Source organism: Scomber japonicus, chromosome 10, assembly GCF_027409825.1.
Source record: "Scomber japonicus isolate fScoJap1 chromosome 10, fScoJap1.pri, whole genome shotgun sequence".
In the NCBI taxonomy this organism is placed as follows: domain Eukaryota; kingdom Metazoa; phylum Chordata; class Actinopteri; order Scombriformes; family Scombridae; genus Scomber; species Scomber japonicus.
The window spans coordinates 34356429-34382982 of NC_070587.1; the positions used below are offsets into that span (position 1 = coordinate 34356429).

Consider the following 26554-nt stretch of genomic DNA (forward strand, 5'->3'; position numbering starts at 1 on the left):
GGCTCTTGTTATGTTGTCAGTTACATTTCCAGCATGATAAACAGGGCACTGATCATAGTCCACAAAGATCGTACTGATGGGGTTCATGTTCACAGTCTTCCTCTGGAGGGTGCGGAGTGGGAAACACTGACAGGGACAGAGTTTGTCTCAACGCTTATTACTTTGTTGCCGGGAAAGACCATCATCTGGCATTCTTACTCCAAGATGGCGGTCTACTTTGTAGGACAGAAGGACAGCACTCTGTTTGGGAACCCAGCAGCTATCATCAGCAAAACCCCAGGTAAGGAGTCTCTTTCTTTCCTCTGTCCTTCTTTCATACCTTCCTTCCTTCTTTCTTTTCTTCCCTTCTTCCTTCCCTCCTTCTTCCTCCCTCCTTTCCTTCCTTCTTCCTTCTTTCCTTTCCTTTCCTCCCTTCCTTCCTTCCTCCCCTCCTTCCTTCCTCCCTTCTTTCCTTCCCTCCTTCCTCCCTCCTTTCCTTCCTTCTTCCTTCCTCCCTCCTTTCATTCCTTCCCTCCTTTTCTTCCTTATTCCTTCCTCCCTTCCTTCTTTCCTCCCTCCCTCCTTCTCTCTTTCTTTCCTCTGTCCTTCTTTCATACCTTCCTTCCTTCTTTCTTTACCTCCCTTCTTCCTTTCCTTCCTTCCTTCCTTCCTCCCTCCTTTCCTTCCTTCTTCCTTCTTTCCTTTCCTCCCTTCCTTCCTTCCTCCCTCCTTACTTCCTTCCTTCCTTCCTCCTTTCCTTTCCTTCCCTCCTTCCTCCCTCCTTTCCTCCCTTATTCCTTCCTCCCTTCCTTCTTTCCTTCCTCCCTTCTTTCCTTCTCTCCTTCCTTCCTCCCTCCTTTCCTTCCTTCTTCATTCTTTCCTTTCCTCCCTTCCTTCCTTCCTTCCTCCCTCCCTCCTTCTCTCTTTCTTTCATCTGTCCTTCTTTCATACCTTCCTTCCGTCTTTCTTTTCCTCCCTTCTTCCTTTCCTTCCTTCCTTCCTTCCTCCCTCCCTCCTTTCCTTTCTCCTTTTCTTTCCTCCTTTCCTTCCCTCCTTTCCTTCCTCCTTTCCTTTCCTCCCTTCCTCCCTCCTTTCCTTCCTTCCTTCCTCCCTCCCTTCCTTACTTCCTTGATTCAAGGACAATAGGAGGGTTATGAAAAGTGCTCTCTAATGTGAGTTCTTCTCTTGTGTTTCGTCTTCTCTCACTATTCACCAGATTTCAGAGGTTGCGCCGTCACTGCAGAAGTTGTACAAATCGGTGAAGAGGCAGCCAGCTGGCAAGAAGCTCTGAAGTACTGCAGAGACAACAACATGGAGCTGGTCAGCATCTCCAAAGCCAAACTCCTGGAACAGATCAAGGAAAAAATTCTGCAGGCGAACGACGACAACCTGCGGGAGGTGTGGATCGGCATGCGTCGGAGCTCCCTGAACGGAGAGTGGTATTGGCTGAACAAGGATACGGTTGAAAGCACCAATTGGGACGATGGGGAGCCCGGCACGGTGCAGGACGGCCAGTGTGTCAGCATGAGTCTGGAGACCGGAAAGAATTTTGTTTGGAGTGACAAGGACTGCTGCCAAGCTGCCCGTCCCGTCTGCTACAGCAGCCCCGTCTTGTTACCCATGTATTGAGACGATCAGGCGGTCAGGGGGAAGAGGTTTAAAGCCACTGGAAACTCAAATCCACAATGGCATTCCTCTAATATAATTTAGGGTCTTAGTAAAGCATTAGAAACTAGATTTAATCAATAATATTGGTTTGAATTGTGCCGTGGTTATGCTAAAGAATGATAAGTCAGTCAAGCTACTAACATTTTGATCGTCTATTAATTGTTGAAGTGGTTTTTCAAGTAAAGCTGCCAAATATTTAATGCTCCCAGGTTCTCTGATATAAAAAATGTGTTTTTATGAATGGTCCTCTGTTATATTAAAGCCACTGGAAACCCACAACAGCCTTCTAACTATGTAATTTAGGGTCTTGAGTACGTAATCTAGAAAGTAAATTAGTTTCAATCCAAATTTGAAATATTGTTTAATTTTTGTAACTTTCCTATTATTGGGTTGAATTGTGCTTTAGTCATGCGATGAATGCAAAAGCTCCCCAACCAGTCATAATCTACATGATGTGCTGCAGAGATTCCAATCATATAAACATTTTTACTATTTCAAGCCAAATGTTCCAGAAGTTTTAAGGGATGTAAATACTTAGACCATGGGTGTCAAACTGTGGCCGGTGGCCACATACTGCCCAATTTAATCTCACGTGGGCCGGATCATTAAAAAGATGGAAGGAAAGAAGGAAGGAAAGCAGGAAGGAAGGAAGGAAAGATGGATGGAAGAAAGGGAGAAAGGACAGATAGAAAGAAGGAAGGAAGGAAGGAAGGAAGGAAGGAAGGAAGGATAGATGGATGGAAGGAAGGAAGGAAGGAAGGAAGGAAAAGGAGACAGAAAGGAGGAAGGAAGGAAAAGAAGACATGAAAGAAGCAAGGAAGGAAGGATAGATGGAAGGAAGGAAGGAAGGAAGGAAGGAAGGAAGGAAAAGGAGACAGAAAGGAGGAAGGAAGGAAAAGAAGACATGAAAGAAGCAAGGAAGGAAGGATAGATGGAAGGAAGGAAGGTAGGAAGGAAGGAAGGAAAAGGAGACAGAAAGGAGGAAGGAAGGAATGTCTGATTAAATGTTGTCAAAAGGCTCTGAGAAATTGTGAGTAATTATTATAAATATAGTGAACATGATTATGAATCATTCAGAAACCGTTAACTTCACCACACATTGGTCATGTCAGGTATGAAGAATGGAACATCAGGTTTATAGGATGCATAAAAAACAATAAGAGCTGTACATTTCTCTTTGATCCAAACGGTAATAAATTATAGTTCCCTATTCAACACAAGCATAAAGTAAAGTTTTAAAATAACTGCTGATGTCATTTTCAACTCTACACGTTTTATTTTGATTTTCTTTGAATTATTGGTTGAAGTAGGCATAAATCATTGATTGATTGATTCTTTCAAAATCACTTTTGTCTTAATAATTGTTTGAATTTGTTATTAAATAAATAATTTTAATCCATTTATAGAGACTCAGTGTACTGTGTGATGGTGTTGATGGTGTCACTGTGAGAAATGAGCCTGTGTCTTACTGTAAAAGTGAAGAAGGATCAACGATTGGTTTGATCATTTTAATCTAAGATTCACTAGCAAAGACCACGCCAACTAAGATATGAGTTTTTTATTTATTTATTATGTGGAAGGAAAAAGGGTTGAGGGATAGGGAAGAAGGGATGAGGGGTGAGGGGTAGGGATGAGGGGTAGGGATGATGGATGAGGGGTAGGGATGAGGGGTGAGGGATGAGGGGTGAGGGATGAGGGGTAGGGATAAGGGGTGAGGGTAGATGGGTGAGGGGTGAGGGACGAGGGATGAGGGGTGAGGGTAGATGGGTGAGGGGTGAGGGACGAGGGATGAGGGGTGAGGGTAGATGGGTGAGGGATGAGGGGTGAGGGGTGAGGGATGAGGGGTGAGGGTAGATGGGTAGGGTTGAGGGATAGGGAAGAAGGGATGAGGGCTGAGTTCCTGGAATAGAACAAAATAGAGAAAGACGTTAGAAGGAGGGTGAGGGGTGGGATATTCGAAATGAGACGGAGGGCGATAGAGTGGTCCGGGTGTGACTTAAATACTGCTTGTGCGGAAATTGAGAAGGCATGGGGCGTGAGGCGTGAGGCGGGGTCTCTGCTCCTGAACTTTGTTTTAAAGCTCCATGTGTGGATGTAGGATCACTGCTTCCCTCTCATGGCTGTGTGTCTGGTGGAATGTGTTTCGTTGTTGAAGGCTCATTGCTCTTCTTCTATCTATATATATATATATATCCAAATCAGGTAGAAGCTCAGAGTCCTGGTCCTGGGTTTGGGGACTCTGGGAAAGTGTCAAGAAATCATTAATGACCTGAGGGTCTGGTTTTAAGGCTGCATGAGTGTAGGATCTGCTCCGTGGTCGTCTACTATTGGGTAAAATGATACAGGCTCATATATGTATATATATATACACATATATATATAATAGTTTAGACTCTTTGCTCGTTGAGGTGAGATGATGTCATCCTGTATGTTTGCTGTGTCCTTATTGTACAATAATAAATGTTTAATCTTCAACCCAGCTGTGTTTGTGTATTATTTCATATTTATGTTTCTGTTTCTTGTTTTGGAGCAAATGTCTCTTCATGTTTGTTTGATTGTATAAAATACCACACAACTTCATTATCAGTTTACACTTTAATTCATTTATTTCAATAGAATTTAATTTCAAAGTCAACAGAAAGACACACTTACACACAAATATAAGTCTACAGAGAAATGAACTGAGTAGAGTCTGAACTGAAACACATTATTATTATTATTATTATTATTATTATATGTGAGGCAAATAAACACAATCTGACTGATGGTTAATTTCATGTCTACAAGCAAGTAAACACTTCAACATACACTACCAGTCAAAAGTTTGGACACACTCTCATTTAAGGGATTGGGAAAGTGTGTCCAAACTTTTGACTGGTACTGCAAAAGGAAAATATATTTCCCAATAATACATAAATAATAACTTAATATTATGTAATGATTTCTATGCATCACTCCAGAAGAAATCAATAGATGATAATAGTTTATAATAAAACATTTTGTGAGGACTTAATAGTTTTTCTGTCAGGATGAAAAAGCTCCTGAAACTTTTAGATTATGTGATTAACCCTTACATATTGTTCAGAGTCCAATTTAACCCATTTTAACATTTGAGAGCTTTAAAAAACATCCTATTACACATTTCCTCTAGGTTGACTTTTCCTAATGTGATCCCGAATATACAAAAACAAAAAAATATATATAATTTGTTTAATTTTTGTGCAGCTGATAAACATTATAAATATGCAAATATCTAAATTTGATCTGTGTTTATTGTAAAATTCAGAAATCACCATTCAAACATGTGGTGGTATTCTTCATATTCTATCAAATGTTCTCCTGGACTATACTATAGTGATTGTGAACGTCTTTTTATCCATAAATAAATAGAAGAAAAACCAGACAGGAAGGAAAGAAGGAAAGAAGGAAGGAAGGAAGGAAGGAAGGAAGGAAGGAAGGAAGGAAGGAAGGAAGGAAGGAAGAAAAACCAGACAGGAAGGAAAGACGGAAGAAAGGGAAGAAAGACAGATGGAAGTAAGGAAGAGAAGACAGGAAGGAAGGAAGGAAGGAAGGAAGGAAGCAAAACAAGACAGGAAGGAAAGATGGAAGAAAGGGAAGAAAGACAGAAGGAAGGAAAATAAGACAGGAAGGAAGGACAGATGGAAAGAAGGAAAGAAAGAAAGAAAGAAAGAGGGCTGGATTGTACCCCTTGGCGGGCCGGTTCTGGCCCACGGGCCGCATGTTTGACACCCCTGGTGTAGAGACTAATTATGAGTGATAATATGAACAGTATGTAAAGGGTTAATCACACACAGTCTGATGAACATGTATCTATCATCAGAGCAGGTTACTTCCACCAGCAGCTGATTCCCTGCAGAGCTCCACCCTGCACCATCCACACCCCCATCCCCACCAGCAGGATGACCTTTGCCCCCAGACAGACCGACAGCAGCAGCAGGAGAGGCGGCGATGTTCTGGCCATGGACATGGGGGGTCGGGGGGGCAGGACGTACAGCGTGGCCTGCTCTTTGCCCAGCGGGTTGGAGGCGCTGCAGGTGTACTGGTGCCCAGGCTCCACGTCTCTCAGCTGGCTGACGGTGTGGTAGCGAGCCGGAGACTCCTGAGCCAGCGGGCCGACCGGCGAACCCTCCAGCAGGTCGTCCGGTCCGAGCCACTGGACGTCCGGCAGCGGGGAGCCCTGCACCCGACACAGAGCTCTATAACCCACCTGCTCGCTGCCCTCCACCGACAGATCCAGGATCTTTGGAGGAGCTGCAACAGGAAGAGGAACAGATGAGTAAGTGATGGAAATGAAAAGTGTTAGTTTAACAAACCACAGCGTGGTGTCTATTTCAGATGTTTGTGGGAGTTCTACAGAGGTCTATCAGACTACCATGCATGTTGTTTAAACCAGTGTTCACCAACCCTGCTCCTGGAGAGCTACTGCCCTGCATGTTTTAGGTATCGCCTCACTCTAACACACCTGATTCTAATAATGAACTCATTATCAAGCCTTTGTCAAGCTTCAGCTGCTAATAATAATAAGTTCATTATTAGAATCAGGTGTGTTAGAGTGAGGCGATACCTAAAACATGCAGGGCAGTAGCTCTCCAGGAGCAGGGTTGGTGACCACTGGTTCAAAGAAACATCGGAGGATGAGCTGGGACATTAACATTCATGTTCTATTAATGCATCAATAAGCTAAACTTCTTCCCCGGAGTTGTCTGTGCTTTCTGGTCTCACAGGTAATCTGGGCCTGGAGACGTCCGGATGACAGATTCCAGTCCCGGACCTTCAATGTGCTTCTCTCTCCTCCTCTTCCTCTCTCTCTACTCCTCTTCCTCTCTCTCCTCTCCTTCTTCTCTCTCTTCCTCTTCCTCTCTCTCCTCTCCTTCCTCTCTCCTCCTCTTCCTCTCTCTTCTCTTCCTCTCTCTCTCTCTCTGTCTCCTCTCTCTCCTCTCTCCTTCCTCTCTCTCCTCTCCTTCCTCCTCCTCTTCTTCTTCCTCTCTCTCCTCTTCTTCCTCTCTCCTCCTCTTCCTCTCTCTCTCTCTGTCTCCTCTCTCTCCTCTCTCCTTCCTCTCCTCTCCTTCCTCTCCTCTCTCCTCCTCTCCTTCCTCTCTCTCCTCTCTCTCCTCTCCTTCCTCTCTCTCCTCTCTTTCCTCTCTTTCCTCTCTCTCTCTCTCTCCTCCTCTTCCTCTCTCCTCCTCTCCTTCCTCTCTCTCCTCTCTCTCCTCTCCTTCCTCTCCTCTCCTCTCCTCTCCTCTCCTCTCCTCTCCTTCCTCTCTCTCTCCTCTCTCCTTCCTCTCTCTCCTCTCTACTCTCGAGGCAGATGTTCTCCCACTCTGAGTCTGGTTCTGAGGTTTCTTCCTGTTAAAAGGGAGTTTTTTCTCTCCACTGTCACCAAGTGTGTCTCATGTGGGAATTAGGCATGGGCCGGTATGAGATTCTGGCGGTATGATAACCATAAGCAAAAAAATCACGGTTTCACGGTATGGCGGTATTGCGCAATAGCTCTAAAATGTTCCTAAAAGGAAGAAAAATAAAGACAGACATGTTAATTTAACCTGAATCTGTAATGACAGAGTGAGGGGTCGTGATACTCTACGCTGCAGCTGCACCACCTGAGGGGTTTCTGACCAGCACTTCCTGTCTTTGACCAGCACTTCCTGTCTTTGACCAGCACTTCCTGTCTTTGACCAGACTAAAAACAGCTCATACCTCAAGAACGGTATGAGGAAGGAAAGGAAGGAGGGAAGGAAAGACAAAAGGAAGGACGGAAGGAAGGAAGGAAGGAATGGAAGGAGGGAAAAGGGATTAGGAAGGAAAGGAAGGAGGGAAGGAAAGACAAAAGGAAGGAAGGAAGGAAGGAAGGATTTATATGACCAGACTAAAAACAGCTCATACCTCAGGAACGGTATGACAGAAAATTTGGCGGTTTCGGTTATTGTGGCTTTTTCAAATCGCGGTGAACCTTGAACACAGTTATCATCCCATGCCTAGTGGGAATGTTGGGTCTCTTTAAAGTTAAAACCTGAAGAGTTCGGTTTAGAACCTGCTCTATGTGTAAAGAGCCTTGAGATGACTTTGTAGTGATTTGGTGCTATACAAATAAAGTTGCATTTGGCAACGCAACATAATTGGGGAGAAGACAATTTATAATTTATTAGAGCACTTTATTGAAAGTACAGTATGTGTTGCACAAATGAGCTTCTTGGTTGAGCTTACATTTTGCTTCTAAGACCCCCAACATGCATCTAGTGGTTTTTATGTATATTTGACCCCTGCCCTCTGTAGAAGCCTACCTTCCACTCTCAGTCTGGTTCCCATCTTGTCCTCGAAGCTGACGTGTTCCCGGCCCTGGACCTCCACCCGGCAGTAGTAGCGTCCATTGTCCTGCAGGGTGGCGCTGTTGATGCGTAGCGACAGGTCGTGCTCCCGCGGGTTTCCCTCCAACCGGTACCGCTGGTCCTGCTGGGGCCCCGGCTCGCAGGTGGGGGCTCCGGTCCGGCTGGTGCAGCGGTACAGGACGGTGGCGCCCTGTCCGTGGCCCAGACGCCACACAACCTGCAGGGAGGAATGCTGGGAGTGCTGTGGGTGGCTGAAGGTGCAGGGCAGCACCACTGGGTAACCCTCTATGGCCCGTACCTCCGGCTGCACACGAATGGACCAGCCGTCATCTCCGGCAGCGAGGCCTGGAGGAGGAGAGTTTGTGATAGTTTATTTTATCAAGAGGAATAAAATATATCAGGCTTTGATACTGTTGTCGATTATTATCAACACCAGATTGATGCCCTTGACCCTTGAATTGGTGGTTTATTGCAAGAAAACCCAAGAAATCCTTTGTACGTCTCATAGTTATATATACTAGTGCAGTGTCCGTGCAAAATCTGTTTTTGCGTGTGTTTTTACTACAGCGTGTGTGTTTTTCACAGTGTTTTATCCAAACAACGTCAAACTTGGCACAGCACTTACTCGCGCCACGTGGCAGCAAGACACCTGTCACGTTTGAAATCAATCGGATGAACGGTTCGAGAGATATGTGAATAACAGACAAATGGACAGACAGACGTTACTGTCATTTATAGATGTCAGATGTCATCATCCAGAACATGAACATTTCCTGTTTTAATGCCAATACCCTACATCTGCATGCCGTGTGACTATCAGTATCACTTCCCAGCCAGCATGCCCATGTGGGCCCCACATTGGTTAAATGCCAGCTATGTGGATACTGAGCATGGGCTTGAACTTGACACATTTCAGTAACATGGGCCCCATACTGTATGTGAATCCCACGTGGGCTGACTGTATGAGCCCCATAAGGGATGGAAGTGGGCTGAGTGGGCATAAACAGGGGAAACTGTGTGGGTTCCATATTGTTTCAGAAACATGGGCCCCATTTAAGGTCCATTCTGATCCTTCTTAGACCCCATATGGGCAAACATATGGTGCCTACATGGGTCTCACCGAGTTGGGCCTCACCTGAAGCCCATATGGTGAAACACAGGTGGGGTCACCATGGAAATTGCAGACAAACCCACATGGGACCCATATTGCAGCCCAGGTTTAACCCCTATGGGACCACATGGACATCCTGGCTGGGTTTGTACAAACTGCTTATTCAAAATGACCTTACAACACCATATAATGTCCCTTTGGGGGTCCCCAGAACCCCAAACAACCAACCACTGTGATGGCAAAACCCAACCAAGTCATTGTCAATCAGCAGTATTACTTCACTCATAACCTCGTACTTTCTAGTGATTATACAGATATACATACGATAAACATCGGATATTTGGAGTCAGTTACAAATTTACTTATTTGTTTACCTACTTTCTGAGTGTGTTTCTGAGTGTCAGTGTGTGTTTCTGAGTGTGTCCATGTGTGTTTTTGAGTGTGTCTGTGTGTGTGTCTGTGTGTGTTTCTGAGTGTGTCTGTGTGTGTTTCTGAGCGTTTAGGTGTGTGTTTCTGAGTGTGTCCATGTGTGTTTTTGAGTGTGTCTGTGTGTGTGTCTGTGTGTGTTTCTGAGTGTGTCGTGTGTGTTTCTAAGCGTGTCGTGTGTGTTTTATCAGCTCACCTCCTGTAACAGATACCAGCAGACTCAAAAAGCTGCAGACCAACCAGACATCCATGATGAGACTGATGGAGAACCAACAGGGATGTGTGTGTGTGTTTGTGATTCATTTCAGTATGATCCGCTGCTTCAGCCTCTGTGTCATATGTGGGTTTTTTCCATTCCTCTGTTTCTATTTCCTGATTTTTTGAGTCAGGAAACAACATTATATATATTATTTACAACATTATAGTTCAAACATTAATATTATTCCAACTTTAACTTTACTTTGAGCTCCAGCAGCTGAAACCTGCAGTAGAAGAAGTTATGAGTGATGTAGTATGCAGTATTACAGTAAAAGTACTGCAGTATTATAGTGATGTAGTATGCAGTATTATAATAAAAGTACTGCAGTATTAGAGTGATGTAGTATGCAGTATTACAGTAAAAGTACTGCAGTATTATAGTGATGTAGTATGCAGTATTAGATTAAAAGTACTGCAGTATTATGAGTGATGTAGTATGCAGTATTACAGTAAAAGTACTGCAGTATTATGAGTGATGTAGTATGCAGTATTACAGTAAAAGTACTGCAGTATTATGAGTGATGTAGTATGCAGTATTACAGTAAAAGTACTGCAGTATTATAGTGATGTAGTATGCAGTATTACAGTAAAAGTACTGCAGTATTATAGTGATGTAGTATGCAGTATTACAGTAAAAGTACTGCAGTATTATGAGTGATGTAGTATGCAGTATTACAGTAAAAGTACTGCAGTATTATAGTGATGTAGTATGCAGTATTACAGTAAAAGTACTGCAGTATTAGAGTGATGTAGTATGCAGTATTAGATTAAAAGTACTGCAGTATTATGAGTGATGTAGTATGCAGTATTACAGTAAAAGTACTGCAGTATTATGAGTGATGTAGTATGCAGTATTACAGTAAAAGTACTGCAGTATTATGAGTGATGTAGTATGCAGTATTACAGTAAAAGTACTGCAGTATTATAGTGATGTAGTATGCAGTATTACAGTAAAAGTACTGCAGTATTATGAGTGATGTAGTATGCAGTATTAGATTAAAAGTACTGCAGTATTATGAGTGATGTAGTATGCAGTATTACAGTAAAAGTACTGCAGTATTAGAGTGATGTAGTATGCAGTATTACAGTAAAAGTACTGCAGTATTATAGTGATGTAGTATGCAGTATTACAGTAAAAGTACTGCAGTATTATGAGTGATGTAGTATGCAGCATTACAGTAAAAGTACTGCAGTAATATGAGTGATGTAGTATGCAGTATTACAGTAAAAGTACTGCAGTATTATGAGTGATGTAGTATGCAGTATTACAGTAAAAGTAGTGATATATTATTATATATGACATCATTAGATTATTAATAGTGAAGCATCAGTGTTAGAGCAGCATGTTACTGTTGTAGCTGCTGGAGGTGGAGCTAGTTTATACTACTTTATATACAGTTAGCTAGTTTATACTACTTTATATACAGTTAGCTAGTTTACACTACTTTATATACAGTTAGCTAGTTTACACTACTTTATATACAGTTAGCTAGTTTACACTACTTTATATACAGTTAGCTAGTTTACACTACTTTATATACAGTTAGCTAGTTTATACTACTTTATATACAGTTAGCTAGTTTACACTACTTTATATACAGTTAGCTAGTTTACACTACTTTATATACAGTTAGCTAGTTTATACTACTTTATATACAGTTAGCTAGTTTACACTACTTTATATACAGTTAGCTAGTTTACACTACTTTATATACAGTTAGCTAGTTTATACTACTTTATATACAGTTAGCTAGTTTACACTACTTTATATACGGTTAGCTAGTTTACACTACTTTATATACAGTTAGCTAGTTTACACTACTTTATATATGGTTAGCTAGTTTACACTACTTCATATACGGTTAGCTAGTTTACACTACTTTATATACGGTTAGCTAGTTTACACTACTTTATATACAGTAAGCTAGTTTATACTACTTTATATACAGTTAGCTAGTTTACACTACTTTATATACAGTTAGCTAGTTTACACTACTTTATATATGGTTAGCTAGTTTACACTACTTTATATACGGTTAGCTAGTTTATACTACTTCATATACAGTTAGCTAGTTTACACTACTTTATATACAGTAAGCTAGTTTATACTACTTTATATACAGTTAGCTAGTTTACACTACTTTATATACAGTTAGCTAGTTTACATTACTTTATATACAGTTAGCTAGTTTAGTCCAGTGGTTCTTAGTTACTTTTTACCACTGAGTTAAACTTTAATAACTCTGTGTCTCTGACACATACATAGAAACATAAAAACTAAGATAAAAATACTCAGAAAAAACAGTGAAACCCGTGTGCGTGTGTCGTATGCCCTGTGTGGCCTCCTTCTGTTTTACTTCCTTTAACAGAATAAAGTTTCATATGACACGTTTCACAACACTTCCTGAATCTGAGGCCACACTGCAGTTTATTTTAGTCTTTCTTTATACGTTTGAGGTTCAGTTGCTTGTGACTGATGAGCCGAAGGATGTGTCAGTGTTTCCTTCTTATTCTGTTTGGGATCATCACAGGTAAGATCATTTATTTTACTGCAGGTACTGGGAGGACTGGACCTCCTTTTAGACTAAATTAAAGCTGGTCATTTAGATTTATAACTAAAGGTCAATCTGCTTTAAAGTCAACAGGCATTTACAGGACTTTAAAGGACTAGTCCACTTATTAAGTATTTCATCTCCTGATATTTAATGCCCAGTATGGATCAAACTCCAAACATAACATAAACACCAGTGTCTTTATAACGCCACACCTCCATTTTGTAATGCAGACTTTCTGTTGGACATGTGAGGTCTCTGAGCTCAGCTTTCAGTGTAAAATAATGTTTGTTGGTTAATAATTACAGAAGTTATTATTATCAGTGGTTGAGGCAGATGGCCGCAGACTTAGAGCCCAGTTCTGTTTAAGGTTTCTTCATGTTAACCCCTTACGTACGGTTCAGGTTAAATTTAACCCTTTTTGACATTTAACAGCTTGTGAAAACACCACAAATGTCTTTTATTCTGAAATTTGATGACTTTTCTTGAAGTGGCTTATCTCTGTATCTATGTCCATGTGTTTTAGTGAAATGAATAGTTAATAGTTTTAATAAGATAGTAGTTATGAGGATTTACTTTTATGATGTAGCAGTGAAGACTGATGGCTCTAATGTTTCTACAATAAACCCCACACTTCCACAAAGCTCTGCTCATTTTACCTTTACATTAAATACATTTCAATGATTATGTCTATGTTATATTTTCATGTCTGAGGTAAAATAGGACATGATATTGTGTGATAGGAGATGTTTAGTCTCTCTGCTCTCTGAAACATGAATCAAGGTTTAATCACATTTATTGATCAGTCAGATTATTGATTATTGATGCTTTCTGAACACATCTGTGCTTCAACATTTGGTAGAAACACTTTTTATGAGGAGATATGAACAGTATGTGAACGGTTAAAGGTGAGGGTTTTCCTTGCTGCTGTCGCCAAGTGCTGCTGAGGTGGAAATATTGGGTCTCAGTACCAATGTTTAATGTATTTTCTTTCAGCTCAACATCAGCACCAAATGAAATCAGTCAGTAAAGCCATTAAAATAAATCAATGAAACGTAAAAATATAGTTTCATTTCCATGTTTGAGGTAGATTAATTTTCATCTTGTACATTTGTATTCTCACTTCTTCCTCTTTTGTTTGGTTTGAATGTTTGTGATGATGAAAGTTACCACAAAACCACTATCTGTCTTAACAGCAAGATATCTTTGGATTTAGACATTTAATGTAGAAATTATGACTTATGAGAGTTACTGTTCCATGAAATCCATGAAAGATGAGCAAAAACACGGAAAAGCCTTTAAAAGCAATGAAGGTAAACCCAGCTGTAGACACAGACTGGGAAGCAACAGGTAGTTTGTATTTGGATGAGGTAGGACGGTCCAGAGAGGGGAGATCCAGAAGTGCATCGGTCTGCTCTGTAACACTCAACACACACAGGGAGAAGAGGGAAAGAGAAGCTGGAGAACTGACTCATTGGATGTAGAGAGAGAGTCATCAGAGACAGATGATCTAACAGTAACACAATATGTCAGTAAATTAAAGGTTCTGTTCTACTCAGTGATGGTCTGAACATCTGAAGGTGAAAGATGCTTTAATTGCTTCTTTATTTTCATTCTCTGCTGTTTGACTTTGGATGTATTGTACTGTGATCCTGGCTTGTTTGAATGTGTGGTGTCTTGCAAATGATGCAAGTTTCTTGTAGACTTTGTGGAAGTTGAATTTTCTGTTAATTACGTTGAAGCAAAATCAGGATTTCCTGAAGGAAGTGAAACTTTCTGCATGTTCTTCTTCTACAGTATAGTAAAAATAGACTAGAATAAATAGATGCTATAAAGACCTTAGCTTAATGAGACCTTTGGCTGTGTCTGTTGGTCATGTGACCCTCGACTTGCAGGTTGTAGAAATCTGTCGAGGCCCAATAGTGACACTTTGGCCCTTTGTAGGATCATAGTTTAAGATCTCTGCCTGATTTCTGAGCAATCAGTTACAATCATTACAGTAATTACCAGTGTTGGAGGTAATGTGTTAGAGTAATCTGATTACTTTTTTGATGTAATGAGTAACCTAACACGTTAGATCCACAGTTTAAGTTCTCAGTTGTTAGTTATGTTTTGTTATTATTTTAACCAACTATTCCTGTAGAAAAGAAGAAGAAGAAAATCCACCATGAATTGGCAGCATTACTACTTTTTTGTCAGGCAGACACTTGGCTGCGTGCTCCGGTTCTATCACTGCTCACCTGTACGGCAGCTCAGAAGGTAAAGCCTTCACTTGGTGTAAATATTCCCATTATGTAGAATGAGTGTGAGGAAATAAGAGCAGAAACATTCCAGTAACATGTAAGTTGTGTGTGTTGATCTGTTGCAGTGATGTAGATGTGTTTAAAAGCCTGGATGGAGTTTATAACTTTAGTCCAATAAAGACTGTAAATGGGATGTTGTGTCTATCATTCCTGCTGTTAGTGTAAAGATTTACAGATGATGGGTAAGACTTGGCTGTGTGATGATGGGAGTCATTATATTTAAAGGAGGTCTGGACTAAAACTAGATGAGGAATCACAAAGTAACACTAAAGTACTCTAACCAGTTACTGTTCTCACAAGATAAAGCTGGTCTAAAGTCCAAACATGACCATGACCTCTTTGCTCTGATGTTCAGGTTCTCTCTCAGTTTCCTGGGACATGACCGTCTCTCCATTGGTCAGCGTGTTGAGAGGAGAAGACGCCGTCCTCAGCTGCTCCTTCACTCATCCAGGACAGCAGGACTACTCAGGGAGGATCACAGTTAAATGGCGGGCCAGAGATTCCAAGGAGTCGTTTTTACAATGTTCAGTTAAAAACGACTCAACAGCAGGACTCGATGGCTGTTCAATACCAGGATTCAAATATTCTCTGTATGGAGACCCTCGGCAAGGGGTGCTGTCGCTCCTCATCAGGAGGGTGCAGTTGAGTGATAACGGTGCTTATTACTGCAGAGTGGAGCTGGACGGGAAGTGGAGTTATTTCGAGAAAAAGACAAATCTTGAGGTTACAGGTGAGATCTTCCTTTGTTGAACAGTATAGCAGTTTGTATGGTGGAAAATAGATTTGTTGTCTTTATCTATGTATAGATGCGTCATGGTAGTCAGAGTACATCCAGCATGTCCATGTGGGCCCCATAAGGGTTAAATTTGGCCTGCAATATGGGTCCCAAGTAGCCTGGGTAAACCCATGCTCTCTTTCCACTTCGCTCAGAAAGTTAGCATGGCCACCAAGACAAAATCTTAACCTGAGATAGGGAACCAATCCCAGCATCCTCTCTCCTCGCTAGACCCTACCTCTCTTGCGTTAGCCAGGCTGGGTCACATGTGGGTTTGTCTGCATTTTCCATGGTGGAACCCCTTCAGGTTAGGGTTAGGGGTTAGTTTGGTGAGACCCAGTTTGGTGAGACCCATGTAGTCCCCATATGTTTGTCCATATGGGGTCTAAATAGGATCAGAATGGACCTTAAATGGGCCCATTTAGCCAGAAACCACATGGGATTCACATGTAGAAGAACAAAATTTGCCCATTCAGTACCCTTGTAGCCCACACTGACCCCATGTGGGACCCACATGGCCATGCTGGCTGGGTGTTGGTAGATTACGATCCTGAACCTTTGGACATTATCACCGCCATCAGGTGTGTCAGCAAAAGACAATATTGAAAAAAAAGACACCAACACTAATGAAATACTTAATTAAAGTAATACAAATATAGAAAATAAATGTTCTCCCTGGTGTTTTTCTCACAGTGAAACCACAGATCCTGAACGTCTCTGTGGTGGAGATGAACCCCGCCTCAGAGAGCGCCACCCGCAGGCTGCAGTGTGAGGTGGAGGGCAACCCACTGCCCACCATCACCTGGCTGTCAGGCTCCACACCTCTGTCAGGTGACCAGGTCCAGACCTCAAAGTACTGGGTGACGAGCTCCGTCCCGTACCCGGAGGAGCAGCCGGTGTTCACCTGCAGGGCGGAGAGCGAGCTGGGCGTGGCAGAGCAGAGCTATCCAGCCAGTAAAACTCTGCTGATAACTCTGACAGTCTGTGGCACCATCGTGCTGTTGCTGCTGACAGGATTCATCATTTACTGTCTGAAACACAGAGGTGAGTTCCTCATAAAGATCTGTCTGTGTCTAAAACTGTTACACGTCATTTCTATGATGCAACAATGACGAAGGAACTAACTTTCTGTAAAAGGGTGAGGCTCTGCCCCCCCTCCCATCTGCCTCTGTACTGTTCTCTGTGCTGTGAGGTTAGCTAAGTCATGGTCAGAGTTACAAAAGCAACGCTGACTCACAGTTGGAAACAGGAAATTGTTTTTTTCCCCTCATGTTAAAAATCTGATGTTTTGTTTAACATTTTTGAATTCATCAGTTTCTTCTTCGTCTTTTTATTCCCCAACTGTTACAGCTCCAACTGAGAAACCTCCAGAGTTTGGAAACACTGACAGAGGTGAGTGAAGTCTACCTGTCTCCAGTTACAGAAGCTAACTACATTTATTTAACAGCTTTAGTTACTTTTCAGATGCAGATTCGACTCAATGGATAATACAACAAGCTTAAAATACAACACATTGTTAAAGATGAAACCAGTCAGCAGTGTGTAGTCGGCTCACATTTCAGATGTCTATGAGTTGTTAACAGCTCCACCAAATAGTGATTCTTCCCTCTAAACTTCTCACATGCTTTCATTTCAATAAATGTTCAAATGATCCAATATTTCAGCAGAAATCAAAGATTAGAGAAAAAGTCCAAAAACTGAAAACATATTTGTGTATCAGAACTTTGTTTTTTCTTCTTTCCTCTCCCATTAATCATCTCACCAATAATACTGCATACTACATCACTCATAATACTGCAGTACTTTTACTGTAATACTGCATACTACATCACTCATAATACTGCAGTACTTTTACTGTAATGCTGCATACTACATCACTCATAATACTGTAGTACTTTTACTTGTAATAGAGTATTTTTAAATAGCTGAGTACTTCTTCCCCCTCTATTGTGTGTAACTGTGAAGTTTTAAAGAGTATCACCGCCATGTTGGAAGTTAGAAAAAGAACGTAGAGAACATTTCCACCTGTTTTGACTTGACCCCATTTGACAGAACAGACCTGTTAAAAAAGGAACAGGTGGTTTGGTTTTTACTTTTACTGACTCCTCCAACATGTTGGTGAGTTTCTGATAAAACACTTCAAATATTCCACTAAACTTTTATGAAACTTGACCAAAATACAACCAGAATGTCTCAGTTTTCACATTAAGTCACATTATTATAAAAAAGCAGGATTTTGACAATAATTTGCTCCTCAACCTGTCATGAACTTAAAAATGTCACTTTATTCTGAAATTATCAGAATAATCATATTTTTAATGTATTTCTTCTCAGTTGGAGCTGATGTTTCTCCTGTTTATGAAAACAATGAAGTCGGTAAGTCAACCTTTATTAATAAGAGGAGGACTGCAGGTATCATGTGATGATGTCATGTTAGGTTTCAATCCAAATGTAGCACAAATTTTAACTGAATAACCTGAAACTGTCCATTTATCATTTACCAATAAAATAAAAACCTTCCACTTTAATCTGTGCTGTGTTTGTTCTCATGTGTCTGAAGTGGAGAATCATCGACTGCAATGCTCTGAAGGTCCAGCAGCCGGCGACGTTGAGCCTCATCTTTACTACGCTGTCTCCCTGCAGTACTCCACTTCCTGTGAGTCCTCTCAGCTGTTACAGATTAATATGGTTATATCCCATTCCCAACCAGCATGTCCATGTGGGGTTAAAGCTGGGCTGCAATGTGGGTCCCAAGTGGGTCTGTTTGCAGTTTCCCGCGTGGCCCACCTGTGTTTGCCCATATGGGCTTCAAGTGGGTTCTCGCTGACTTTCAGGTGGGGCCCAGCTGGGTGAGTTACACATGTGGGCCCATGTTTCTGAAACCATGTGGGACCCAGAAAATGTGTCCAGTTCAAGACCACTCAGTACTCACACACAGGAGCCCACATTTAACCCATGTGGGGCCCACGTGGACATGCTGGCTGGGAAGTTAAGTTTGATACACAGAAACTGTAAACACGTAGCCAGACCGTACCACAAGTGAGGTAGGGTCTGGCGAGGAGCCGTTCATTTCCTTGTATTTGAGGCGGGATCAACGAATGTCAATCAAATGCTTCTGTAGGCTACTGGACAAACTTCAAACACTTCCTGTTTATAAAGGAAAAATCATGCAGCGCAAGTTTTTGTTCTATTTTCAAAGTGAACTTCCAATATATTTAGCACACAATCTACTGCTAAATTGATTACCTTTGTTTTTTTTCATCTACAGCTCAACATGCCACTTTTCAAAGCTCCACACAGCCTCATGAAGACACAGGTGAGTTTAATCTACCTGTGGAGTCCTGACAGAGCAGAACGAGCCCAGATTGATCAAAACCTGTCAGAATCACGCAGTCGCATTTCATACACATGTATGTAGTCTGACTCTGACGACTCCTCAGAGAGTGACGTCACTGTTTTCAATAAGATTATTCTCACCAGGCTTTCATAAAACATCTCTCCTCTTTCTGAATGAGTCAAACTCCTCACAGACCAGGATTCCTCTGAAGCTCCTTCATATCAGCAGAGATGTTCAGTCATAAGATGCTTTTAGAGGATTTTTGACCAGTTAGTAAAGATTTCCTGCTCGATAAGCTTGATAACTATAGGCCCAGATGATATAGTGTTAACACACAGTACAGAAAACCACTAGATGGCGCTGGCACTAAATCACTTTGTATGTTTACATTTGAATATAAAGATGTGGTTGAAGCCAGGTTTTAAAACTTTGTCATTTCAGGCATCGTCTACTCTCTCTTGAACGACCAGCAGTGAGCAAGGTTTGATAAACATTTGAATAATTCACCATAAATATGATGAAAATATTAAAACAAATGAATATAGCACACATCTTTCTTCTGTCTTTCAGGAACAACAGAGAATATTCCAACTTCAAACCTCTGAACACCAAGTGGCAGAAACTGCCAACTGCAGTATTTTTCATTTTATTATAGTTTTCATATGAATGAATGGTTGAAAAATGACTCCCTTGTGGGCTTCCTGTTATACTATTTTAGTATAACTATTTATAGTATACTAAAGTTAGTCATTTTTGTAACAAAACAAGGCTATATTTATGTTGATATATATATTTGATAAGAAGGTATTTGCATTTTTTATGTAAAAGTTATAAAATGAAAAATAAAAGAGTATTTCATATAATGATCATTTTATTTATTGTTGGGACCTCATCACAAGGGGTTTGGTCATTAATAATAATCAATCATTATCATAAATAATTATTAATAAGAAATTAAAGAATAATCAATTGTAATTATTAATTTGGGGCACCACCCGCAAACTGGGAACAATAACCAAACTGTCAAATTAGCCTCAACCAAGAATAAAATGTGAAAAGTGAAGGAGTACAGTCTGAGCTCTGATTATTTGGATCAGCCATTTATCATAATAACATATGCACAATGATCACAAGACACTTCTCTTTAAAGCTAAAAACTATTAACAAACCAAATAAACAGGTTAATCAACATATACATCAAAACGTGCGGCTCGATTGGGAAAGTGGTGCTATTACTTTTGGTGTTGAAATTCCAATTTTTCCCAAAGTTATTCCCAAAAAAAACGGGCATAATTCTCTATTGGAAATGAATGGGATTTTTTTTTTAAAACCCACAAAATGTCACCTAGCTCATACCTGCACATAGAAATTTAATTCAAACATTAAAACAGAGGAAAACTTGTGCTCTCTCTAAAACACCAAACTGTTTTTACATAACATGTTAACTTTTCAAACTATGAGCAGTCAAACGAGGAGTGGAAATCACTTTTTCTTCAAAGTCAGAGTGGAAGCGTCAGTTAGCTTGAGTGAGAGAAGCAGTAAAATATAACCTTAATTTTTATTTTTAACTCGAGCTCACGGCCAAACTGTAAAGAGGAGAGAAATAATTGTTGGTCAAAATGTAGACATAGGTGTTGGGATTCATAAAGTGTGATGTAGACAGGCGGGGTCTGCACAAAATTTAAACGGGGGGCTGAGACCGGTGTGGGTACCAGATCTGCTCGGGTGCCAGATCGGCTCGGGGTCCTGCGCACGCAGATGACGTCACGCACTGTGATTGGCTGAACAGCAGTATTCGGTAGTAACCATGGAAACTGTAGTAACAGCCATATAAAAAAAGAGGGAAATACACAGCCAGGTCGAGGGTGAAGACGGAGAAGGAGAGAGCGGAGACATAACGAAGAGAAACAAAGATAGAATTGACGAAGATAGAGCGACTTTCGTATTATTTTGATCTTATAAAGCCCTAACAAATGACTGTGATGGGTTAGTGTTAAGTGTTAATAAATATTTATCTGGTCATAACGTCATATCTATGTGGTATTGTTAATTTATATGATAACACACGCACGCACACACACACACACACCCGAAAACCGTGCCAATGTAGCCTTTCTAACACTATATATATATATATATATATATATATATATATATTGGCTTCCGAAAACCGAGCCAATCTAGCCTTTCTAACACGCATTTTCTAGCCTATATAACTATGTGAATGTACAATAAAGTTTGTTTTTTTTAATCCTGTGCGTGACGTCATCTGCGTGCGCAGGACCCCGAGCCGATCTGGCACCCGAGCAGATCTGGTACCTATACCGGCAATACCTGTCTCACTCCCCATTGACCCTAATGTAATCGTCTTTTTTTTCAAAAGAATCTCACTCTGTGTTCACACTGAGCTTACTCGCTCATTTTAAGGAATATCTGAATAAAATAAACACTGCTGAACACTGAACACTGAATTTGCCGGCTTCTGTGTCTCTCACAGTGTTTTCGGTTTTTGGACAGGAGTTACGGTTTTCTCACAGTTTGTAATTGTTCGGGACCTTGTCAGAAGCCAAATTCTTGGGGGCATTTTAAGAATTTCCAAGCAGATTCTCACACATCACCGTAGCAACCGTAGGGCCTTAGCTGCCCTTAGCAACCATAGGGCATTAGTAACCTGTTGCTGGGCAGAAACTGAGCTACTTTTTTGTGATTGGCTATTTCCTGTCTGTCTGTTTTGCCAGTTAACTGAGCTAATTCACTTGAATGGAGTGATTAATTCAAGTTCACTGTGGACAAAATAAATAGTGTTATTGTTTTGTATTGTTTTGTATTGTAGCTATATGATTTGTGGTGTATAAAAAGATTCAACATTTATCAATAGAAGATCAACAAAATGTACATAATATAATTTCATACAACCAAGTAATTTAAAACAAAAAGTATAATAAAATATATTCTCTTAATGATAAGATTTACTTAATAATTTCATAACAGTGATGTTCCTGTCTGTGGAAGAAATGACGTAGACTTTAATTAATTGGTGTAAATAAATATTATTTATGGTTGAATATGATAATAACATTTACTTAATATTTTCAGGGATGTTAAATTGAGAATAAAGTACATTCATAAGGAAAAAATAAATCCCTGGAATTTTCTAGTTATAAATTGTTCTACTTCTAACACCAAACAATAGCTGTGTATAATTGACTCTATAAATAGACAGGTGTGTGTGTATGTGTGTGTGTGTGTGTGTGTGTGTGTGTGTGTGTGTGACAGTGAGGGATGTTTATCATCTAAATAGCAGTGTATAAACGGTGGATCCCACAACTGGGCAAAAAACTTTTGGGCCCCCCAAAGCACAAAAACAAGAATGTGTGTGTGTGACAGTGGGGGGTGTTTATAATTTAAATAGAATAAGTTGGTGATTGTGAGGAGTTGTTTTCCCCTCACACACCTTTCCAGAAACCAAAGGCCCCATTCTTTTGCTGTGCAGTGTTTTCTGTTAGTTTCTGGACCAGCGATTCTCGTCTACCAGGTTTTATGTTTTGTGAGAAATATTTTTCTACTTTGACTTCAGTAAGATCTTGAATGCAAGATTTTTTAACACATTTTGTTTTATTTTTCAATTATGCTTACAAAAATATAATCCACTAACACTTTTAATATGAAAATTAGAAACTCAAGTACTGTACTTCAGTGTCTTATGCCCTGTGTGGCCTCCTTCGGTTTTACTTCCTTTAACAGAATAAAGTTTCATACGTCACTTTTCACAACACTTCCTGAATCTGAGGGCACACTGCAGTTTAGTTTATTTTAGTCTTTCTTCATACGTTTGAGGTTCAGTTGCTTGTGAATGATGAGCCGAAGTATGTGTCAGTGTTTCCTTCTTATTCTGTTTGGGATCATCACAGGTAAGATCATTTATTCTACTGCAGGTACTGGGAGGACTGGACCTCCTTTTAGACTACATACATTAAAGCTGGTCATTTAGATTTATAACTAAAGGTCAATCTGCTTTAAAGTCAACAGGTAACATTTACAGGACTTTAAAGGACTAGTCCACTTATTAAGTATTTCATCTCCTGATATTTAATGCTCAGTATGGATCAAACTCCAAACATAACATAAACACCAGTGACTTTGTTGGACATGTGAGGTCTCTGAGCTCAGCTTGTTGAATTGAATATGAAGTCATATTTTGGTGGGACAATTTATGAAAACTTAACACAGGTGAAAGAATAAAGAAACTCAGCAGGTTGATGAACAAACTTCAGTTCCTCCAGGATTTCACAGTTGAAAAATGTTTGATTCTGCAGCTGCTATTCTCAGTTTATTGATGTTGTTCTGGCAATATTTAGCACAAAGTCGTTCCTTGTCTTTCTCTAGTTTATTCAGTCGTCTGACTCCTTGCTGTCTCAAGCGTGAGATGGCACAGCGAGCCCAGAGCAGAGGAAATAGTCAGATTATATACAATACATTATCTCGTGAAAGAATGACCTTGTTCTATCATCAGAACAATGTAAACACTATAGTCACGTCATAATGTGTGTACAATCAGGACAATGGTTAATCAGTAGATTTTAACATGATGTTCACTCAATGTTCAATGATGTTCACTCAATCAGCATTTCATGTAACATAAGTGGTGTCATGGTCAGCAGATTATGACACACACTTAATCATATGACATAGTTACTCATTTGATCAGAGAAGATGAATAATAAGAATTCCCATTACAATGTTTTATGAGCTGTTTTTGTGATGAAATTGCAGGAATTAAGTTCAAGTTTTCTTTTGAATCAATGTGCAGAACAAAGAACTGGTGGGTTTGTTGTTAAAGGATAATTGGTGTTGATGGCTTGATGACTTGATTGAAGGCAGCTGTGTGAACTATAGAGCATGCCCAAGCCCCCTCCACTCATGCCAATTATAACCCGAAGTGGAGGGTATTCTCAACATGGTGTCGAAATACACGGGACGACCCAACTACGTGACCCATTGAGCTGGTTCTCCGTTTTCTTCAGTCACTCTTGGGCTCAGGGAGGGCTGCTATCACCATTAAAGTGTACACTGCTGCTATATCTTTCTTTCACAAGGCAGTGGGAGGGATTTCAGTAGGCAGACATCCTCTGGTGTCTCAGTTCATTAAAGGAGCTTATTGCGTTTCTGCCTCAGACAGTAAACCAAGTTATTGAAATCAGTGCTTTTCGACCTGATCCGACTTCCTCAGACTTACATTTCATGTACTTAATCTATGAGATGCTCACATTCTCAGTTGTTTGTGTGTTTAACATGGTAGCAAATTGGGGCTCTCTGTGTTCAAGTGTCTGTCCCACTAGAGTGTCAATGCCATTTCTGTGGCATACTCTATGCAGGGCTTCCCGGTCTCCACCAGGAGTTTAGCCACCTCCTGCGCTGCTTTCAGGGGGGTCCCTCTCTCTGACATCTGTGCAGCAGCATCATGGAGTGCCCCTGTACCTTTTCCTGGTTTTACAGGATCAACGTGGCGTCATCCTCTCCACTGAGCACTGCTGTTTTGTCAGCTGCTAGATGAGGGTGAGAAGGTGTGGAGTCGTCTGTTTTGCGACACTGATGGTACAAGTAATTAAAGGTGAAGACCATGGTGATGGTCTGAGTGAGGTCGAATTAAATAGTAAGTTATGGCTATAGCTGTGGATCTATGAGACCGAACGATAATGTCACCATTTTTTGACGATCAGAACAGCTGAGGCATTCCAGGCAAGAGGAAGAGGCGTGCTCACCTGGATGCTTTTATAGGCGACGAGTCAAGCCTCCTTAAGGTCGGTCACATGACTTTGTTGTTATATGGTCTCGAGGATATGGAGATGATGGCATCATTCAAGGTGTAGACCGTGGTGACGGTCATCGCTCTGTCTCACAGATACATAGCTATAGTCATAATGTACTATTTCCTGGAGGAAGTGAAACTTCACTGCATGTTCTTCTTCTACAGTAAAAGTAGACATGCTATAAAGACGGTAGCTTCATGAGACCTTCGTCTGTGTCTTTTGGTCATGTGATCCTTGACTGGCAGGTCGCAGGAATCTGTTGATGCCCAAAAGTGACCCTTTGACCCTTTGAAGGATCGTAGAATTAGATGATAAATGTATTTTAGTACATTTCAATGAACCTCTGCACAGATTTCTGAGAAAAAGTTAAAGTAAAATTTTTGATGTTCAGGTTCTCTCTCAGCTTCCTGGAACATGACCGTCTCTCCGTTGGTCAGCGTGTGGAGAGGAGAAGACGCCGTCCTCAGCTGCTCCTTCACTCATCCAGGACAGCAGCACTACTCAGGAATGATCACAGTTAAATGGCGGGCCAGATATTCCAAGAAGTCGTTTTTACAATGTTCAGTTAAAAACGACTCAACAGGAGGACTCGGTGACTGTTCAGGACCAGGACACAGATATTCTCTGTATGGAGACCCTCGGCAAGGAGAGCTGTCGCTCCTCATCAGGAAGGTGCAGCTGAGTGATAACGGTTCTTATTACTGCAGAGTGGAGCTGGACGGAACGATATGGAGGGAGACTTACGAGAAAGAGACAAATCTTCAGGTTACAGGTGAGGTCTTCCTTTGTTGATGTTTGTAACAGTTTGTATGGTGGAAAATAGATTTGTTGTTTTTATCTATGGACTAATTTTATGGATATTTATTTTGTGCATCTTGGTGGCCATTGTTGGATGATTAGGATCAGAGCTCTTTACTGAACCTTTGGACATTATCGCCACCTTCAGTTTATCCTTTAAATATATCAAAGTGTGTTTGTACATCCCAAATATTCAAACAGGGGTGTCAGCAAAATGCAAAGTCAATATTGAATAAAAAAGGCACTGACTTTATCTCCAGCTCTGTATTAATATTCTGTGTCTCTACTGGAATATCTTTACATGATTTCCAGTTAAAAACTCCTTATTTGTCTTCTACTGGTCCTTTATGCAGCCGCTCAGTTCAGCCGTCTGTTAACAGGCCGTTTTAGCTCCTGTCTCTTTAAGAGTCCCCCCTCCTGATGAGCCCACTCTGCTCTGATTGGCCAGCTTCTACATAAATTAACTCTGGTAGCAGGATTTCACTTCTTTTTCTCCTTTACTCCAAATGTTCAACTTCTCAATGAAATAGAGGATTTATTTTTTTGCTGTTGGAAACAAAACATAAAGACTTTTAAATACAGAAAATAAATGTAAATAAATCTTTTCTCACAGTGAAACCACAGATCCTGAGCCTCTCTGTGGTGCAGATGAACTCCAGCTCAAACGGCACTACCCGCAGGCTGCAGTGTGAGGTGGAGGGCAACCCGCTGCCCACCATCACCTGGCTGTCAGGCTCCACACCTCTGTCAGCTGACCAGGTCCAGACCTCTCAGTCCATCCCGTACCGGGTGGCGAGCTCCATCCCGTACCCGGAGGAGCAGCCGGTGTTCACCTGCAGGGCGGAGAGCGAGCTGGGCGTGGCAGAGTGGAGCTATCCAGCCAGTAAAACCAGTAAAACTCTGCTGATAAATCTGCTGAGAATCTGTGGCATCAGCGTGCTGCTGCTGACAGGATTAATCATTTACTGTCTGAAACACAGAGGTGAGTTCCTCCTAAAGATCCGTCTGTGTCTACAACTGTTACACGGCATTTCTATGATGCAACAATGAATGTGTGTGAATTTTGGTTTCCTCCTGATGAGCAGGTTGGCACCCTGTATACTCCTGTCATCAGTGTGTGAATGTGTGTGAATGTAAAAGCGCATTGAGTGGTCAAAAAGACTAGAAAGGCGCTTTATGAGTACAGTCCA

General features: G+C 41.0%; 2 protein-coding genes across 2 annotated transcripts; one reads left to right on the forward strand and one right to left on the reverse strand.

Moving 5' to 3' along the window:
* Nucleotides 1-5494: 5494 nt before the first annotated feature.
* On the reverse strand, nt 5495-8916 carry si:dkey-11p23.7 (V-set and Ig domain-containing protein). Its single transcript, XM_053327705.1, has 3 exons — nt 8880-8916; nt 7950-8339; nt 5495-5919 (listed from the first exon to the last, which is right to left on the reverse strand). The coding sequence occupies exons 1-3, from the start codon at nt 8914-8916 to the stop codon at nt 5495-5497; spliced, it is 852 nt and encodes a 283-aa protein (XP_053183680.1).
* A 6091-nt stretch (nt 8917-15007) lies between these two features.
* On the forward strand, nt 15008-16531 carry siglec15l (sialic acid binding Ig-like lectin 15, like). The gene is made up of 2 exons (XM_053327706.1): nt 15008-15374; nt 16113-16531. Exons 1-2 carry the CDS (start codon nt 15023-15025, stop codon nt 16529-16531), a joined length of 771 nt encoding a protein of 256 aa, XP_053183681.1. The 5' UTR covers nt 15008-15022.
* Nucleotides 16532-26554: the final 10023 nt, after the last annotated feature.

What these genes read in the sequence shown, in the direction of transcription:
- siglec15l (XM_053327706.1), top strand. Translation starts at nt 15,023, where the DNA reads ATGACCGTCTCTCCATTGGTCAGCGTGTTGAGAGGAGAAGACGCCGTC. An exon ending in GACAAATCTTGAGGTTACAG is followed by an intron (nt 15,375 to 16,112) that starts GTGAGATCTTCC and finishes TTTTTCTCACAG; the next exon opens with TGAAACCACAGATCCTGAAC.
- si:dkey-11p23.7 (XM_053327705.1), bottom strand. Translation starts at nt 8,916, where the DNA reads ATGTTACTGAAATGTGTCAAGTTCAAGCCCATGCTCA. An exon ending in CAAGTTCAAGCCCATGCTCA is followed by an intron (nt 8,340 to 8,879) that starts GTATCCACATAG and finishes CTCCTCCTCCAG; the next exon opens with GCCTCGCTGCCGGAGATGAC. An exon ending in AACCAGACTGAGAGTGGAAG is followed by an intron (nt 5,920 to 7,949) that starts GTAGGCTTCTAC and finishes TTCCTGTTGCAG; the next exon opens with CTCCTCCAAAGATCCTGGAT.